Consider the following 20,744-nt stretch of genomic DNA (forward strand, 5'->3'; position numbering starts at 1 on the left):
GCCCACATAAAAAAATACATACATAATATACATATAAATGTGTTTGTATGAATCGCTAAGTTTTGAAGATATCATCAACCTGCACCAAAACAATCTAGATGGATAAATATCACTACATGAAAGAGGAAAAATATATATTATTGATTTTGTGGTGAACTTTACCTTTAAGAATGATGCGCAAGATATTAAGGGTTTCTAGGAATCCTTAATTATTCAGTGTTAGCAAGAAATCACTGGATGTCATATTGTTATCTGGTGTTTGAAATCATAAATATAAATGTTGTCCCAGCCTCAGAAGTCCAGTATCTTCTGTTTATCAGCTTATTGTGATTGAAATGTGTCAGTTTTCCTTAAAAACACTGTTTGTTTCCATGATGAACTCAGCCTGACCGGTGCCCATCAGGTTAAAGGCTTATGGTGTGCAGAGTGGCAACTAAGCTGCGTGTTTTTCCACCGCCAGGAAACTCTGCTTAAGCTGGACTTGGACAGTGAATGAAGGAGGTGTGACACAGATGGCGGGCTGACTGGGCTTCACCTGGTGCCGTCTCACCCTCTCAGTGACCTCAGGGCTGACGGGATGATGGGATGACACGACAACACACTCAGCTGACCTGCCCGTCCTGTCCTTACATCACCTGGAGGTTAAAAGCACGTGAGAAATGACTTGATGGTGGTAAATATTTGAGGTCAGGTGGAGGAAAAAACTTCCAAATAGTAACTTCAGTATTGAAGAAGTATTACTTTCAGCCCCGAAGGCTCCAAAATAATTTCATGATGTTTGTTTATATTCAGTCTGAAATCTGGGAGCAGCTGTGAAAATCAGCATGGATGAGCTCCTGTATATTTTGCATTATTTTTTCACACCTTGTTATCAAACATCTTCCTTAGCGGGTCACCAATTTTGTTACGATTGTGGGTCTCGAAGAAAATCAGTGGAAATTAACAGATTAGAAACATCAGTTGATTAATCACTTTTGTCGATTCACTGCTTTTCTTTTCTTCTGTTACGCTGAACTTCATATATTTGGGTTTTGAACCATTGATCAGAATCTGCATTTGTCACAGTTTTCTGAGATTTGATAGACCAAACGGTTCATCAGCTGTCTAATTGCAATTATTTTGGTGGATATTGTGATTTGATTTACGACATCAGAAGGAATAATCATTTTTACATTATTATTTACATTTTGAGTCAGAAACATATTAAATTCATGATGGTGTAATTTTTGCAGGGTTCTGTACCAAACAAAGGTGCTTACGTGCGTGGACATCAGCAGCACGATAATATTTCATTTAAATGACACAGAGGTACAGTAAGTTGTGCGTTAATCAGTTAAAAAGAGGAGCAGGAGGAGCATTTTATTCAGATAGTTATTTTGAATTATATTTTGTGGTAATTATTTTGTGGAAGCACTACTGCTTTTGTCCACAGGGCCCTCCAAAATCAACAAAATATGAAAGTTGCTCGTAGTGGCTTTATTTAATTCAATACCAGTTAATATAGCCAACACATCCTGCATAACCAACTGCAATATTATGACAGATCCAACTTTAAAATTCCCTCAGAAAACACAGCTGGCACACAACCACACGCCTCGAAGACAGAGTTTAGTGTAGCAGGTTGTGTCCGTGTCCCATGTGTTTCGTTCGTTAGTTGGGAGCCCTAATGCTGATTTTTATTTTAATGTTTAGTTGCACTTTCTCTCTCAACTATTAATATTTAATTGTTCTGATTGCAATTCCCAAAACCTAACTTTTGCTGTATTATAGGTGTTAATTTTCAGATATCCCATAGTGATGCCGTGAACATTTTGACTTTTTTTTTTCTTAAGAAAAAAAAAGTGCCATTCCACTGATTTGTTCGTGGCCTTCAGGATTTTCACACTCTTGGTTTCTCAGTTTGAGACTGTTCAGTCAGAGAGATGCATTATTGCCTTGTGAATGTGTGCTGCTCTTTGCTTAATGAACGGTCTAATCGGATGTGTATCAGAGAGTGAATGTTTACACACTGGATTACGGTTCATTTTGAGAAATATGCCTTCCTTTTTCGTAAAGAGTTAGATGAGAAGATTGATGCCACTCTTATATCTGTACAGTGAATATAAGCTTTAAGTCAACCAGACTTCAGGATGTCACTGCTTCTGGCCAAGAAATAAGATGTAAATGAGAAGTAAGATCACAACATGTTACCTTATACTTTGTTTTTTGTACTGATTAAACAAATGAGACATAACATGTTAATTAGTGAGCATCGGAGGTGCTGTCAGCTGAATTTTGTTGCCCCAGGATGGAGCCAGTCTAGCAGTTTCCATCTGTTTTCTAAGATGACTAGCTGCTAAATCCTGTTTCATATCTTCTGTACAGATATGAGAGAGGTATCAATCCTCTTGTCTAACTCTCTGCAATAATACTGTAGGTGTTTTTCCTTCAAAATGCAACATTTTGAACCTCAGATTTTGTCTGATGGAGACCTGGAAGGAATTTTCAAACCAATTAAGTTTTATAGACTTTAGTCCAGTGTGCAGTTACTATTTTTCGATGACTCAAGCTGTTGTCCTGTACCTTGCCTACAGTGAGTGCTTGATTCCACTGGGCACAGCTATGTCGCGTCACGGCTGTGCTGTGTCTCCTTACAATGATCGGAGCCATTCGACACAGTGCTTCTATGACAATGCATGTCACAGAAGCGGCTCTCTGCTCTGCACTGTGGAGAATATGTACCATGTCATTTTTCCTGCAGATGCTGCATCAAGCTGCACAGAGCAGATTGAGTGGTAATGAAAACAGACAACAAAGAAATGATTCGACTTAACTTAATAGCCTACTTAGAAGCACAATAAGCGAGGACAGAGGACCAAATCAGCAAAGTCTGACCAAGTCAAAATAATCAGACTGGGAAAACACTCTGCCTCTGAAGCCCTGCTGATGGGGCATGAAGCCGTGAGGTGGACAGATCCACAAAACTGCTTCACAGACGCAACGTGCCCAGTGGAATAAAGGAGTAAATATGGCACAGGATGTGCGCACAACTACTTATATTTTGTAATGCGTTACCTAAAGTTCTGTTATGGTTAATGCATCATTGATCATGTCTTATCTTTTCCTTCAAGTCAAATTCATTTTAAGTGACCTTTTGCAGTTTAATAGACACATTGCACAACAGACATTTTGACATGTCATCCCAGGAAACTCACAGGTGTATTAATAACTGCTGCTTTCCACAGGTGAGGTCTTTCTGTTGTTGATGTTGGCTTATCATTGTTCAGTGGAACGATTAATGAAACTTTAAGTTAAGGCCTTAAGTACTGTTTGGGTGTGTTTTTTTCCAGTCTGACAAGTTCAACTGTCCTTTATAGAACCAGTCCATTGATTATCCATCAGATAACCACAAGGTAGGTGCGTCCTAATTAAAAGTATACATCTGCTATCAACAAGAAGTGCAACATTTTTTTCAAGTCTTTGAATGGAAGGAACTTTTTTTTCTCTCCATCCTTCTCAGAAATGCAGCTGTTGTAAAAGCTAAACCTCCTCAAGTATAAGTTTTAAATTAATACCCTAATTAATCAAAAAAAGTTTTGGTGGAACAGGATGAAATTAAATCTGAAAAAAAAACAGAGGTTTAAATTTTTTGCTTCCTTCATTTCAAGCTAGTTTAAAAGTTGGTTGCAGCATAATTTAAGTTAAACCGTAATTTTATCAAGTTTAAAAATTAATCCGCCACAGTGTGTTAAGTTATTGGTGAACTATTGGCACTGGTAGGTGGATTTAGAATGAAGCCAAGCTGCCGTCTGCATGTTCCATATTTTCTCATCTAACTGCTCGAAAGCGTATTCCCCTAAAATGTAGAACTATTCCTTTAAACAGAGATCTGTGTTGGTAATTATGATAGAAAAAAACACTGAGAAATAAAGCCTGGCTTGCTCAATAATACTGTAATGTAGTTAGCGTGATTAAAGAGGCACAGAAGATTTCTTTAGTCGCAGGTTTGTGTTTTGATGCCTTCTGAGCACTGGTGATACTGGGAACAAATGTGTTTTATTTTGTTAAATGTTTCATGGTTTGGAGGTTTGGTCTTGCTCTTGTGCACAGAGCCTGTTAAATGTTTGGTCGATTGACCTGCCTTGTTTGAATTCAGTCTTTTTCTGTTATTTTTGTGTGTGACAGTCTGTAAGTGTGCTCAAACTGCTGAGTTGTGAGGTTGGTATTTATTTTTAAGGAAGTTTTTTATTTATTTTTGGGCAACATTAATGTCAATGACATACTGTGTTCACACCTGTTAGATGCTGTAAATAAATCAAATAAAGTATTTTATGTTGCTTCATATTTGTGTCCTTTCCTCTCTCTGCTACTGAAACTAAAATCTCAGTGCGTCACAAGTCTGTTGTTGATTAACCACTGCATAAACCTGATTACCTGAGTTTGGTCTGAATGTGGTACGACAAGGTGAAGTTAATACCTCATGAGACTCAACACACAGAAAGGATCTGGGTCATAATAATAATGCAGAGGATTAATCCGTGATTAATCAACACAAACAGTTTATCAGGTGAAACATCCAGGAAGGTCATGATCAAAAGAATAATTTAACATCCTCTGATCTCTGTCATTTTCTGCTGTCAAAGTGAGAGTAAGGCAGAGCACAGCACAGTCAGTGTATTCTGTGTTGGCACATTAACCACTGCTGCCGCTGCCTTGTAGCAGATTAGGTCATAAGTAACTGCTGAAAGTGTTTCTCAACTTATTCATCTCCAGACACTTCGGACAAATCATGTCGTACCAAAAAAAAAAAAAAAAATCCTAAAAATTATTAATACCAATATTTCTTATTAGATCTTTTATGTTAAAATTTGTCATTTAAAGATTTATATGTATGAAATATTTATATTTATTTATTTTTTGTGAAAAATGTTGGCCATTTAAAGTCATCCCAGATTTCTGTCAACTCCGTCAGATTTTTATAAATACATGATTTAATCAAGCATAAAAGCAGCTCTGTGGCAGGAATACTGCTCAAGTGCTGGTAAGATTTCTATATTTTGCCAAATTTATTAAACAATATAGCTATCACGTGTTTTAGCCATAACATGTCAACTCCGGGCCCTTCTAAATCAAAGCTAAATAAGAATTATGGTAAAGAAATTAGCATTTTGAGAGGAGTTTTTAAAAAATGAAATGGCTGCTCACTACAAATATGGTATGAAATTATTAAAAAACATTTTGTCAACTGCAGTTTTTCCACTGGATGGAGCTGACATCTACATAAAAACAAAATCATTAGGAGGTTGGCCCATTAAAAGGTTTGATAGCCAAACTGCCAACACCTGCAGCGTAATCTGATCTCTTGACAGAGTTTGATAAGAGCCCACATGAAAAGAAAACATTCAAGCGAAGTAAGGAGGTAAAATACCAATAAAAGCTTCATAAATAAATAAATCCCAGTGTCTTTTACGTCTTACCGAGAGAGACGGCTACCCAGCCTCGGCATAAAGGTTACAATGATGCTTATAATCATTATCTCCAGTAATAAATCTTAAAAAAGAGTGATCGACAGAGTCCAAGGGCTTCAGAGTCATGGCTGAGGTGTGCATGAATAAAATGTCACATAGTCCAATAAAGATAAAAATTGCCTCAATAAGCATCTTTCTACAACATGGAGGAAAATGAAGTTTCTTTCTTTCTTTTTTATTTATTTTTATTTATTTATTTATTTATTTTTTAAACCCAGATACATACCTATATTCAGTCTTCTGATATTTTATAATTATTGGTCTTGGACGACAACATGGATGTAGTTTTGTTTGTGTGAAGAGCTTAAGAACTTTTGTGATTATCGTGCTTCAGAGACAAATTGCACATGTAGAAAATATAGTCTGTATTTCATGGACAGTGCATGTCTATATTTTGTTTCACTGACATATAAACAGCATGTATGACTTCAACATTTGGGACATTACTGATCTTTTTTTGAGCAGTGTTGGAGGGAATTAACAGCAGATCGTGCATCGATTGAAGTTAATGTATTGATTTTTTTTAAATCTAGCTGAATTAGTGTAACAACACTCATGTTTTTAAGACATAAAAACTAAAATATGATTGTTTTCATTTTTTTTAATACTATAAAAATCGACAAAAATGAAATCACCTGTAATTTATCCAACCGTTTCTTCAACATAAAGATTATTGGAAACCAGCAGTGTAAATAAGGCCATCATCTTTCTATTTGTTGTCTTGTTGACAATAAATTGAAATCCATTTTAGGTAGCAGGAGCTTATTTTTTTTTAATTTCAGTCTGCAGATCCCAGGCAGAAAAAAACTGCTGACTGACCCTTTAGCAGTTGCGAAAAAGGAGGATGTGGTTTTATAGCATCCTTTTTCCACCGCTGACACTTGAGCTTCTGGTAATGTTTGTAGATTGTAAAAAGTGTTATCTACTAACAAAGAATCAAACAGCGGAGCATCTTTACTTTAGTGGAATATTAATCCCCTTTAAACCTGCGGCAGACAAATTAAACAGCTGCCTGATCGCGTCACAGGTAGCATCATTCTCAGGTTTATAACGCCTTCATTGGCTCTTTTCTTACGGACATCTGTGCATGCAGACAGCTTTAATGATTCCCCTCTGTGATATGTGATTTTATGTTTTCCCGGTAAATCTGGCCGGCCTCTGTCAATGCCAGGTGTAATCTGTTGATCAGTCGTGAGGCGGTCAAGTAGTTTAGCAGGAGAAGATCACACTCTATTAAGCTGAGGGGAATCACCTTCAAATAACTGGATCTAAAACAATGGTACTTTCAGTTGCAGTTTCATGTTGTCGAGGAACAACAGAACCTTTTGTGCCTGTTTATTCACGAGCAGTGATAAGGGAGGTGGCACATTTTAAAGGGCATTATGAACTCTTCAACCTCTAGCAAGTTGTTTGTTTGTTTAAAGGATTTTCTTCTCAGGGGCTTATATTTAGCTTTTCCCTCTGCCTGGAACTTTCTGCAATTAGATCTACACTTGTAATAACTGGCTTCTCTTTGCAAATTTAAAGTAATTGCAATCTGTATGTGCTCATCCCATCAAGTTATCATCTTATACTAAACCCGTGTTTTCTTATGGTTCAAGACAGTCTGTTGCTTTAAGCTGTCATTTACACGGCACATTTTTATGTTAACTGTCTTATTTTTATGTTATGTGTTGTTGTTTGTCTGTAGCTCACTGTTATTAAACCTGTCTTGGCAAGGACACACTCGCATATCAAAAGAAAAAAAAAGTCTCCCGTGACATTAGATGTTTAATTATTTTCTTTTAGCATTTTTATTTCCTTTCATAAAACGACTGCTGCTGACTGCAACATTGTTTATGTTTTGTAGTTGTGCAGGCATAATTCAAACCCTCATCCTCAAAGAAAATTCATGCCAACTGTTTGCACATGCTTAAGTCATTGCTAACAACTATTGTTTTATTTTATTGTATTCTATTAAAGAAGGAAAGCGGAAAAACTTTAAGTTAAAAGTAAAAAATTTTTTTATATGAACAAAAAATTCTCTACACATCAGATTTCATTTTTATTTGCTTTGCAATGTAGCAATAAATATTGTAAATTGGACTATTCTATCATGGTCTTATCGCACCTGAAGGTTTTGGTATTGTTACATCCCCACTCATAAGAAATTTTTTCCACTCCAGTGTTGTGTAGTTTCTACTGTAGTTTTATTTGACAGCTAAATTACAAAGTGCTATAAAACTGTGTGTGTAAGTGTGTTTTCATTCTAACTCTAAATCAAAAACTAATTGTATGTCAATTGTTGGGCAGCCTGTGGGCCAAATCTGGCCCTGCTCCAACAAACATGTTTGGCCCGATGATAAGAAAATACAGTTTTGTGGTCTGCATCAAATCTTTAACATGCTTTTTCAAATATCTACTGCAGATGATAATGTAAATACTGGGTTCGTGTAAAACACAATTAAAAACTAACCTGAATCTTAATCACCCAGTGCTGTGTGCCAAGAGAGACATGCAAACTATGTCAGTTATCAGTACATGGTGCTGGAGTCAAGTCTAATTAGACTACCAGATAAACAAAACCGCTTGATTTAAATATACTGATACCATTGTTATTAGACCTGCCACAGGTGGGTGGCCTTTTGCAAACTGTGAAGAACAGTATCTGGAGCCAGTGTTTGGTTTGTCTGTTCTGGGCTACCGTAAAATCATGGCAGTGCAACATTGTGATCTCTGTTTAAAACGATCAGCACCCTCTGTTGATATAAATGTCTAATTTTAAGGTATTTTCAGGTGATCATACACTAATGAAAACATACTTATGAATAATATATTTCTGCCATATTCTGCCAATACATGTGGACCTTGAAATTCCAATTTGCCCAATATTTCAGTCAGTAACCAAAAACTGGACGGCTAATGACGTTCTCATCAGTCTCAGCTCTGTGCTAATTAGCAAATGTTAGCACAACACACAAAACTAAAATGATGCACATTTACCTGCTAAATATCAGCATGTTATCATAGCATTGTCATTGTGAGCATGCTGACATTCATGGTTAATTTGTACTGAAATGAGTTTTACAGTAAAATAAGATGATGATGATGTGATAAATCTGTCACTTCCTTATTAACGGGAAAAATGACTGTACTATTACTGTAAGATAAGCGACTTAAAATATAAATAAATTAAAATATTTAAATTACTTTAATTGCTATAGACAGTGAGAAACTGCCAAGCCAGTTTTCTCCATCAGTTTTCACTTCCCCTTTAAGACTAAAAGTATGTATTTCCAATAACAGGTTTAGAGTTATGAGGAAAGTGTGAGGAAATGAAAGAGGACAAGAATGAAAAAGGGGTCAATTAAAAGAAGAAAAAGAAGAAAACAGCCAACTCAACATAAGGCCTCATTTTGCCCTTTGTCTCGTCACTTCAAAATCCTTAAATCAACTTTGTGTCCTAATCCCGCCTCCCCACCTATATTTACTACTACTTAAGGAAACTTGGAGAGGCACCAATGAGATTAAACAGACATCATCCCTGCTGTGTGCCCTTGATCTGCCAGTCTGATATGTGTTGTCTTCACAAAAACAGTCAGAGAGAGGAATCTTTCCCTCTCCCCACAACTCTCTGGACTACATTCTCAGCCACAGTTGAAACAGAAAAACAGGAAGACCTTCGATTTGACTGGGATATCAGTTCCTGCAGGACTGGACACACTCTTTCTGATGGTTCAGCAAAATACCATGTGCTGCTAGAGTTATGCTTTTTTTCTCTTTCTTCTGTGTCGCCAGCTTCCTGCTTTGAACCGCAGTTGCTATGGCTTCAGAGATTGTCCAACTTCAGAGGTGCTTGCAAAATCGCCGCTCAACTGTCAACTGTCTGCCAAAGGGTATACAGGACAACAAAACATTCCCGTTTTCTCAGGAGAAAACAGTCAAAGCATGGAGATCTCTGGAGAACCTGGACAGTCCAGACATCAAAGCTGATTGCCCCAAAGCAGAGGACAGACCAGGGGGGCAACAGAACCTCAACGTCAATGTTGGAGGGAAAGTATTTTATATCCCTAAACAGTGTGCTGTTCAATACCCTCAAACCCGGATAGGCTCGTTGGCGCTCTGCAGGGACAGAACAAAACTCCTCATGCTGTGTGACGACTACTCTGTACGCAACAATGAGTTCTTCTTTGACCGTGACCCTACCTTCTTCCACCATATCTTCAATTTCTATACAAGTGGCGTGCTGTGGATCATACGGGAAATGTGCCCCATCAACTTTGAGGAGGAGATCACGTACTGGGGCCTGAGCCTGAGGGACACCCAGCGCTGCTGCTGGATGGTGTTTGAGGAGAAGGTCGATGACATCAGGGACAACCTGAAGGTGGAGAAGGAGCTGCTGGCTGAGATCGAGCTCAAGTACGACGATGAGTCTTTCAAAGATAAGGTCTTTGGGGATACTCGGAGGACTCTGTGGAACATTACGGAAAATCCATACTCTTCAGCTACAGCGAAGGCCTTCAACATTCTCTCCAACCTTTTTGTGCTCTTCTCCATTGTCGCAATGGCTCTCAACACTGTAGAGGACCTTCAGCAGTATAGAATTAACAACAAAACGCACATGGAATGGGTGGAGATCATCACCATTGTGTTCTTCACCTTTGAGTATTTAATTCGCCTTTTCACCACTCCCAACATCGTAATGTTTTTGAAGAGTGGACTCAACTTTGTGGACATGGTGGCAGTAATGCCTTATTTCGTCCAGATTGTCTTTGAAGCCTTAAGTGACGCTGAGGATGTGAACGCACAGCAAGACCTTAGGACCATGGCTCGGGTCAGCAAGATCAGCCATGTCCTCAAAGTCATCAAGCTGCTGCGGATCTTCAGGATTTTGAAACTGGCTCGACACTCCACCGGCATGAGAGCGTTTGGGTTCACTCTGCGGCAGTGTTACCAGCAGGCCTGCTGCATCTTCCTGTTCATCGCCATGGGAATCTTCACTTTCTCTGCTCTCCTTCACTCAGCCGAGAGGGAAACTGAGGGGTCTCCTGTCAGCAGTATCCCATACGCCTGGTGGTGGGCTGCAGTGAGTATCAGTAGCTGAATCACTCAGTATTGGACTAATCCCAGTCCACAAACATTTGTCCCTCACCTCTCCTCTCCCTATAATGCTGCAGGAATGAATCCTAAAACCTGGAAATGACTCACACATGAACACTCTCAGTTCCCACACTGAAATCACAAGCTGTGGTGTAGTTTCTTTACAGGCTAACATTAGCTTTTTTACATCTGTTGGTTGCTTTTTTGCTTCAGAAATCATAAAAGTAATGTCTATTTGTGAATATTATCTTGCCACAGAACTTATTTTCTGCACTAATCTAATAGTAAAACCACACTGGCTTTTTATGTAAGGAACCAGAGTGATGATAACTTCTGGTTTGGCCCACAAAAATACCTTAGTGGCACTGGTTGTTACAGGGGTAGCGGAAAGGTTGACCTTTCATTCTTATAGTGGGGTAAATACACCTTAACATGATAGATGTTATATATATGTTTACTGTTGTAATATTGTTTGTTCTACCACTACTGAAATAAAAATAATTGATAACAACAAATAAAAAAGAATATTTAAGTTGCCTATTTATAATGATGTGGTCAGCATAGATCACAAGATCTGAGAGAAAGTCAGAAATTTCATTCAGGAATTGTGAGTAAGACCCAGGGGGATGATGAAGGACAGCAATGTAGAAAGACAGGGAGTTTGTATTTGGTGAAGGACAAAATGACATTAGAAGCACCTCAAACGATGAGACCGGATTACTCATTTTAGAGTGGAAAGAGTATTTGGAGCTGTGAATTAGTGCAACACCGCCGTCTTTATTATTTGCACGTGGAATGTGGGTGTATAGAAAGTTAGGTGATGATGATTCAACCAAAGGCAGTGCTTTGTCTGTGGATAACCAGGTCTAGAGTCCAGAAATATTAAAACCATGCTCAAGAATGAGATCATTAATAATGTCAATTTTGAGACAGGCATTGCTGTTGTATATATTTCATTGGTGTGTGTTTGAGAAGGATCTTATTTTACAGATGTATGTGGGAATGTAAGATAAATCTACTTCATTACCATGATACATAGAAAAGCAATTGCCACAGAAACAAAAAAACATAATTAACCTTAACATGACTGAGTCTTGGAGCTGTGTGAGACTCCTTTACCTGCTGTGTGTTGCATTACTGGGTGTGTTAAGCACCAGCTGGAAGCACACAGACAGACTCTCAGGGCACCAGCTGGTGCAGATCTCCAAACTGAGGACAGAAATGTCTGTCAGAATACTGCTTTGGTGGTTTTTGACAGGAGTGGCAGCTTGCTTGAACAGGACACACTATCAGAAAGATCTCATCTTTGAATGTTTCACATAAACCGCTGTTAGGTGTTCTAAATACTTTGCAAACATGATCAAAGGTCTTTCATTCAGGAGTGTTTAATTTAATATTAACAGTTTAAAAAATGATTGATAAAATCCCTCCAGTTGCACCACTTTAGCAGCCTCTCAACTATAAACTAGTTGCTGATGTTGATATTGATTTATACAGATATTTTTCCACCAGCTAACTGCAGAGAACATACACTGGGGTTTCCCACTGGCCTGTTTGGCTGAGCTGAGTCAAACCATGCCGCACGGGGTTGCATTTCCATCAACACTTTTATTGTGCCAAGCTGCGCTAAGTCACGCCCTAGATGGACCTACTCTGGAGCGGGGCCCAAGCGAGTCTGACTCACCTCCACGCAGGCTGCAGTGATGTCTGCCTGACCACAATCAACCAGAGACAACCCTCCTTTCTCCCCCTCAAACAAGTGTGTGTTGTGAGACTCAGCTCATGTGTGTGCAGGAGAGCAGAGAGAAAGACGTTTCTAAATGTGTCCGTGGTTTCAGACTTCTTTAGAAGTTCATCTGTGTGGTTTAGTTTCTGTCCTTTGTCACTGTTTTTATGTTCCGGTATCGCTTTCAGCTGTGCAGGTGTCGTATCAAGTTACTGCTGATGGAAAAAAAAAGGTTTTGTTGCTTCATGATAAAAAGGCTGGCGTGCCGAGTCAAACTGAGTTTAGCCAAAAGGGCTAAAAGTCTCTCTTCTTGTTGAATACTGAAAGAGTACTACATGCAATACTTTCCCATATGTAGGCTACACATTCACAGGGCAAAGAAATCATTGCAATAATAACTTTACTACCCAACTTTGACACTTAAAAAACCCACACTACAGACATATGCCTGTTGTGTATGCATAATATAAATAAATATGCATAATTAAAGCATCATTTCAACAGTCATACCAGCAGCAATGTTCCTTAGATACTAATATTTTATTTTAAAGCCTCTATCATCCATTACCAATGATGTACCGATATTATCATGCATCCTGTAGGGTTTGTGCAGCTCCTTAAAAGGTCTTAAAAAGTCTAAAATCAAATAATATGAATTTTAGACCTTAAAATCTTAAAAATGATTTTGAAAGGCATTAACTTCAGTAGTGCTTTTAAATGTATTTTGGTAAAAAATTGTATTGATCACTGTGCAGTCCGGTCATTCATCGGAGCACGCCCAGCTAGCTTCATGCTCCACTTTCCAAGCGTGGAAAGGAGAAGAACTCTTACATTTCATGATTTGGATCGTCAGATTTCATTAAGAGATACATAAATATTAATGTATTATTATCATAATGTTCTTAAAATGTCTTAAATTGAACAGGCAGAAACCTGAATCCCTACTCTACTTAAACCTTATGCTTGTAATCATCATATTATAATGAAGAAAATGTGAATGAACACTGAATAATGCGGGACTGTTCACTTCTCTCTCTCAGGTCAGCATCTCTACTGTGGGCTACGGGGATGTGGTTCCTGTAACCATCTTGGGCCGCTTTGTGGCCTTTGGCTGCATCTCATTTGGAATCATCCTGAACGGCATGCCGATCTCTTTCCTCTTCAACAAGTTCTCTGATTACTACGCCAAGTTAAAAGCACAGGAGTACAACACTGCCTTAGTGAAGCGGCGCTTTATGCTAAAGAGGCGCCTCAGACGTAAAATGGACATGTGTTTTCATCCCTCAGAAGACGACCATAATACAGAGAGTTGCTGCGAGTGAGTGACATCGCTATGTAGTCAGTGTGATTATTGGAAACTTAATGTGTGAATGTGTAAAAAAAGAGTGTGACTTGAACTAAAAGTACAAAGAGGATGTGGGTGAAAATGAAGACAGGAAGAGGGTTTCTTTGCACAGATGCAGCACGTGACGTCTCCTTTGTACTGACCACCGCTATGACCTGGTTTAACTTTCTCATCAGAGTTCAGAACGATAGGGGGAAGATGCAGAGGAAATATGGTCCAAAGTTTTTAATACACACTGAAGTTGCACGTACATTGCATTTTTCTATTTTCTATTTATGCTTCTTGATTTGCAGTACATGCTTTTTACCTTTCTTTGTATTTTTTTACTTGCTATGTTTATTGTTATGCACAAAACACTGAGGCAAATTCTTCATATGTGTAAACTTATTTGACAAGAAACCTGATTCTGATTATGATTCACACTGACTTTTAACCTGACTTGAACTTCAAGGTCCAGTGTGTAAGATTTATGACAGAGTATTGACAGATTGTGGCAAAAATTGAATATAATATTCCTAAGTATGATTTCATTAGTATATGATCACCTGTAAATAACAATTGTTATGTTTTTGTTACCTCAGATTGAGACGTTGACTTGACGCCATGTTTTATTTGAACAAACCAAACAGAGGCTCTAGATGCAGCCTTTTGCAGTTTTCATGTTTTGCAGCCATCATAAGTCCGCCTACACACTTTAAAGGGGAGAGTGTGGCGAGGTGTTTGCAATGTCAAAGCTAACTGCTAGACGCCACTAAATCTGACAAACTGGTCCTTTAAAACTTGTCAGTTGTAAACGATGAGTGCCTATAAATGAATAAAAATGCTCTACCTAAGTGAATGTTTCAGTATGTAAACACACACTCATGTTTCTTATCAATACTGTCATGTATGTTATGTGAGAAATACACCCCGGCAAGATGATGCAGGTCTTGAGATCTTTGAAGGCGTTTATTTCACCATAACGACCTGCTCACTGTACATTATTACACAGTTACTAAAAATATTAAACAAAAACCGTGTGATAAGAATAAGTAAAACAGACTGATGACTTGGATTAAATTTCGGGTGGTTATTGACCTGTAAACACGCCTGTCAATGTGCAAAGACTCTGTATTATTACTACAGTGAAAAATCAGCAATACAGTCAACATTTTGGCACGGCATGACATTGGTGGTTAAAAGAAGATAATTTGAGGTTGTCACATGGTAGACAGAAATGAGGAACACCACTTTTTGTTGCTGTCAGTGATTGCTATCATTTTCCAACATGTTGTTTTCCTTTTGAGTTTATTTTTTTTTTTTATTATTTATTGTTGTTAGCTTGCTTCACCTGTGCTGTTAAACCTGAACACTGGACATCAGCCACTGACATCTGATGACTAGTTTGCTTTTTGTGCTCAGAAATACCTTGCCTGTGGTTTCCTCTATAAACTGGCAGAAATTTCAAAACTATCTCCTGTCATCTGACAGCCATGCGCTGACGTCATCTGCTCACTGGCTGTTAGAGTGCATGAAATGAGATTCAGCATGCAAACACATTTTTGGAAATATGTAAATGTGCTTTCCGGCAGAGAGACAAGATGATGATGAGATGACAAGATTTATGGCTCTACTCTTTACTCTCTCACTTAGCCCGCTGGTTTCTCCATGTTGTCTTTCTGCTAAGCTAACCAGCTGCTGGCTGTAGCCTTTACCATACAGGTATGAGAGTGGTATCTAATTATCTAACTCTCTGCAAGAAAGTGAATAAATGTTTTCCCCAAAATTACTGTGACCAGACATCAGAGTTTGTCCAGGATTGTCCCAGTTTCAAGCTGGGTGTCGTAACAAATATCAGTAAAACACGACAATAGATATTTATCAAGTTCTGTCTTACTCATTATTATCTAACTCAATATAAAACCTTAAAGAATTCTCCATGTGTCTGAATTCAACATTTGCTGTGTCACAGTTCATGTACTTCTGTATTGAAACTTCCTGTTTTGAGTCTGTAAGTGTGTTCACACTGACATTTATGGCAAAGCAAAGTGCATTGTGAGTATTGGTGTTCTTAAAATGTCCAGAAAGTTGAGTGTGGAACGCTTCTTGCCTTCAACAGTCACCATTTTGGGAAGGTAGCGAAAGAAGCATTGCTACTAAACTTGTGAACATGTCGGCCGAAGCAGCAGCTGCAGTGAACACTGAATTATAAAGATATATGTCATGCATGTATTTATATTAATAAGCACTATTATACTGATGTCCAACTGAAGCCACCAACATGTTTCTTTGATTTGACAGCAGGGAAAATGCTGTGGGCATGGTCTGGACAGTTTTGCTCGGTAGGCTTGCTAACCGCTGAAATAATTGCCTATTGCTAAGAAGAAATATGTCATATATTTACTGTATTAAATCAGAAAATGACCACAAAGTGTCATCAGAGATTAAGGAAACATATTATGTGGAAATACTGGCTTCTCTAACAACAATGTATACAACCAGCATGTTCTCCAGGAAAAATTGTTTTTTATTTCCCAATTTCATGTTTACTCATGTTACATAGTTAAAATTATTGCTTAATGTTTGCCAAATGAGTTAGTGTCTGTTCATGAGTCATGAAAAATCATTAATAATCTTTAACAAGGAGTAGATGTTTGTAACAGTGGAACTGGGCGATATGTAGAGTCTGAAACTGGCAGTCACTGAACTGAACACTCCAGAGTGTGTATTTTCAGAGCAGTGGGTTTTCGCTTGCAGGATAACAGGTCACCCTACTCAAAATGTCAGACTTCTGTTTGAACTCATTTAGGAGCTGTGTGTTTGGATTCCTGATTAATCTACAATAAGTCCTCTCCTTTTTTGCTCTGCTTTGGTTTGCACCTGTTTTGGTGGGAACAGGAGGAAATATCTGTCTCTGCCCTGCTAAATTAACTAAGACATTAAATTAGAAATTCCCCAACTTTGTCTTGAGAATGGCGAGATTGAAGATTATACTAAGACTGTAAACAGCTCTTTATAGCTGAGGGGACCTGCAGCAGCACATGTGTTGTTAATATAAATATTGACTATATCAGCTTTAAGGAACATATTAATTTACTTATTAAAAGGTTGAAATATTTGTAACGTGTCCACTGTTGGACAGTTTTGATTAAAAGATGATAAAATGCTCAAACAAATTATATGTATTAATCAAATTCTGGAGTTGTTTTGCTATTATGAAAATAATTTCCGGGAAATTTCCTGTATCGTTTCCCTGTGCATGTGAACAATGGTGCATTTATTAGATATGCTCCATGTCAGGAGAGATACACTGGGCAGGAGAGCAAATGCAAAGCACCAAGCAGCATTGAGATAAGTCAAGCTTGTTTGTATAGCTCCAATTAAATATAGAACATTGTCTCTAGCAGCTTTATAGGCCCAACACCATAATTCAACGGCCCATTTGTCAGATTTTGGCACTGGAACTTGTCGCCACCCTGCTCAGCTTCCAGCGACACACTGAAGTATTTGTCATTTAAAACTGTACATTTCAGCAAATTATAACACATTAAATCTTAATTTTGCTTAGAGTTTTATTTGTGTGTCATCACAGTGTTTTTGCTCTTGTGTGCACTCAGCACCTCTGCTTTTTCTCACCTTTTTTTTTTTTCAAATTTAAATTAGCTTAACTTAGTGGAACTGATTCTTGTCTGCATTTGGTGAGGTGATAAAAAAGAGAAATCACACAACAACATGAACATACACTTTTTTTTAACAAGCGGCTCCAAGTGTGATTCTTCCAGCAAGGTGTAAATTATGACCAGTAACTAGGAGCAAAACCATATCTGTACTGTATATATTCACTCTGATGGACATTTAAATCAGTCATACTGTGTCTCCACTTACTTCCATTATTGATGATCTTTTTATCGTTTAAATGAACCATTTTTTAACATATATGTTATTATGCACTGTCAATAGAAATCCTACTCACTTTATATACTGCACATGGGCATGTATATATGGTTAGGTACCATTCACATTTGAATCAATATGGTACTGGGACAGGCTTGACTTAAGCCACCATTGTTGCAACATTGCAAACTGTCACATCTGTGAAGGAACTATTAATGCTGAAGTGTACATACAGTGTACATACACGTCAGTATACATGAAGTATTTGTACTCTTTTTATGATTGCCTCCTTTTCTACCTGTATTATCTATCCTGATACATATAGCTGTGGTAATGAGTGAACTGCCCCAGTGCAGGATCAGTAGAGTTTTATCTAATCCTATCTTCATCTGACAAACACACTCTGCATGTATTATAACAAAATGGTTTCATAATAAAAGAGTTTGGGTACTAGACTGACCTGCCTGATGTGTGGTGCATTATGAAGCACAAAATACAGTAACTTTTTTGGAAGTGGGGTTGTATATTTCTCCAGAACTGGAAGACCATCATCATGCATAAACCTATATCAGATCATGTGGGAAAGGTTACTATAAGGACTTGAGAAAATAATATTTTGAATGCTAGAACATACATACATGCAGACCAAAATCTGATTGTTCGAATTTGAACCCATTAGGAACATTACTGGGAAGCTCATGAATGATATTAAAAAATTATAATGGACCTGCCTTTTAAAGTTTTGTCACCAATGGAGAGTTAAACTTTGACCCTGTCTGTATGCATGTGACTGTTAGCTGTAGCTGCTTTGGGGGATTTGGCATTCAGGCTATCAAACACAATTCAGTCAATCAGCTTTTATACATATTTTGTGTTTTACCAGGTGTTTCTTCAGGCGTTGCCCTGGCTAGCTTTGCACCTCATATTACAACTATTGGAGCAAATGTTGTCTGCGTTTTGAAAAGTGTAACCAGTGTAACCTTCTGGCACCACAGCCAACTTTCTCCTTTCCTGATTACTGTTTTTAGATATGCTAGTTGATAGGCCCTTCTTTGTTGAAAAGAAAACCACATTTTGAAGAGAGTTAAAACTTATTGTTGAAACACCTATAAAAGCAAGTTATTGTCACATCTTAAGGTAGCTAATGTCAGCTAAAAAGCTTGCTAACTAGCTACCTTTTGCTGTTGTTATAATTGATTTAGATTAGTTAGCTTTGACAAAGGCTCCACAGGGTATCACCTGTGGGCAAAAAGGGGCGGGACTTAGGATGAGTCAGTTGCCCTGACTCACCTAAACAGGTGGCACGGGTAACAGTTTTAAGTTACTCTCTCACCCACATGTGCCCTCAGGTGCCAAAATTTGGCACCAAATGATGTAATAAATTTGTAGTCTACTCGGTAGTACCAACATAATTTGGTTAGTACATTTAAAATTACTGAGTTTGGTACCCAAGCCTACACATTGTATACATGATCCACTCTATATTCATTCAATATTTATTTCTTTGTACTATTTGTATTGTTGACAACTTACAGAACACTTGATTTGTGTTGTGGAAATTCTCTGTAATAGAGATGAATTTCACAACCTCACACCTTGTCAGTCTGTGTGAAGTTTAGCTGTCCTATTTCTGCACACAGTCTCACAGTCAGCCCTGCAATGAACTGGCGACTTGTCCAGGGTGTACCCCGCCTCTCGCCCAATGTCAGCTGGGATAGGCTCCAGCAGCCCGCGACCCTTACGGAATAAGTGGTTACAGAAAATAAATGAATGAGTCTCACAGTCTCATGTGTAACAGAGCACTTCATCGCCCTCAGAGACTACCAGATGACCTTTGATTGATACATAGTTGTGGGTTAGGGTTAGGGTTAGCGGCTGTCGAAAACCTTCACAACAGAAAAGAGAGGTGTCACCTTGTGGATAAAACCCTGTCTAACATAAGATAGTGCACATTATCTGATGACAATACAAAAGTAATAATAATAATAATAATGATAATAATAATAATAATAATAATAATAATAATAATAATAATAATAATAATAATATATTTATATACACTACCGGTCAAAAGTTTTAGAGCACAAAGGTACAAAGGTAAATGGTGAACTGCCAGAGGTTAAAAAAAAGGTAAGGCTACCCAAAAACTGAAAAATAATGTACATTTCAGAATCATACAAAAAGGCCTTTTTCAGGGAACAAGAAATGGGTTAACAACTTAAAGGTGTTCTGCAGCAATGGAGGCTGATCACGCCTTGAAAATTGGTGCTCCTACAGGTGTCCCAACTTTTCTTTATTCCTTACAACCCCCTCTGTCCGCATAAAAGTAGTATTTACTATGGTACCATGCCCTCATGAGCATTATTTGAACAGTATTGTACTGCAGAAAGTAGTGTGTTGCTATAAAAATGGCCAGAAAAAGGCAATTAACAATGGAAGAGACAGACCATCATAAAACTTAAAAATGTAGGTCTTTCCTCCAGAGAAAAGTCAAGGTGTCAGTGAATACAGTTTCCTTCACCATCAAAAGGAACTCAGAAACTGGGGGAAACTCTGACAGGAAGAGGTCTGGCACACCCACCGCAGAATCACACAGAATCACAAGAAAAGTTTCTGAGAGTTAACAGCTTGTGTGATAGGCAGCTCACAGGGTTGTCCTGAACTACCTCAGGAAAAACGAACAAGATGGTAAACTTGAAAACATGGAGTGGTCAACACAGTCTCCAGACTTAAACCCCATCAAGCTGGTTTGGGATGAACTGGACAGAAGAATGAAAGCAAAGCAACCTACAAGTGCCACACATTATAGAAACTTCTGCAGCAGAGTTGGGAGGAACTTTCTGAAGAATATTTGATTTCCATTGTAGAAAAAATGCCACGAGTGTGTTCAGCTGTTATATCTGCCAAAGGTGGCTACTTTGATGAGTCAAAAGTTTAAAATACATTTTGGTTTATAAACTGATTCCATGATTTATTTTTTAACTTCAATTGTTTATTTGTTCTATGCTTTCATTTCAGAGTACAGTGAGACATTAAACTGCATAATTCTCAATAGAAAACTGGAAAAGTTGAGGTGTTCTAAAACTTTTTATCACTAGTGTATACTGCATATTTGTGCACCTCCTTTTTTTAATCTCAGGGTGGAGGTTTTTGGGAGCTATTTTGGGCAACAACACTCATCCAAATGTTATCAGTCTCCTGAAGCTTTATTTTC

At 38.0% G+C, this 20,744-nt stretch overlaps 2 protein-coding genes across 2 annotated transcripts in view; both read left to right on the forward strand.

The window, feature by feature from the left end:
• LOC146324000 (low-density lipoprotein receptor-related protein 8-like) overlaps positions 1-9,147 on the forward strand; it is a 35,711-nt gene extending 26,564 nt beyond the window's left edge. The window contains exon 13 of the mRNA XM_084723293.1: positions 9,085-9,147. Coding sequence (XP_084579419.1) covers positions 9,085-9,147 — 63 coding nt within the window. The remainder of the gene's footprint in view (positions 1-9,084) is intronic.
• Positions 9,148-9,275: 128 nt separating this feature from the next.
• LOC146324001 (potassium voltage-gated channel subfamily V member 2-like) lies at positions 9,276-13,634 on the forward strand. The gene is made up of 2 exons (XM_084723295.1): positions 9,276-10,572; positions 13,353-13,634. Exons 1-2 carry the CDS (start codon positions 9,310-9,312, stop codon positions 13,632-13,634), a joined length of 1,545 nt encoding a protein of 514 aa, XP_084579421.1. The 5' UTR covers positions 9,276-9,309.
• Positions 13,635-20,744: the final 7,110 nt, after the last annotated feature.

This window comes from Lutjanus erythropterus, chromosome 7 (assembly GCF_056507025.1).
Source record: "Lutjanus erythropterus isolate fLutEry1 chromosome 7, fLutEry1.hap2, whole genome shotgun sequence".
Lineage (NCBI taxonomy): Eukaryota > Metazoa > Chordata > Actinopteri > Lutjaniformes > Lutjanidae > Lutjanus > Lutjanus erythropterus.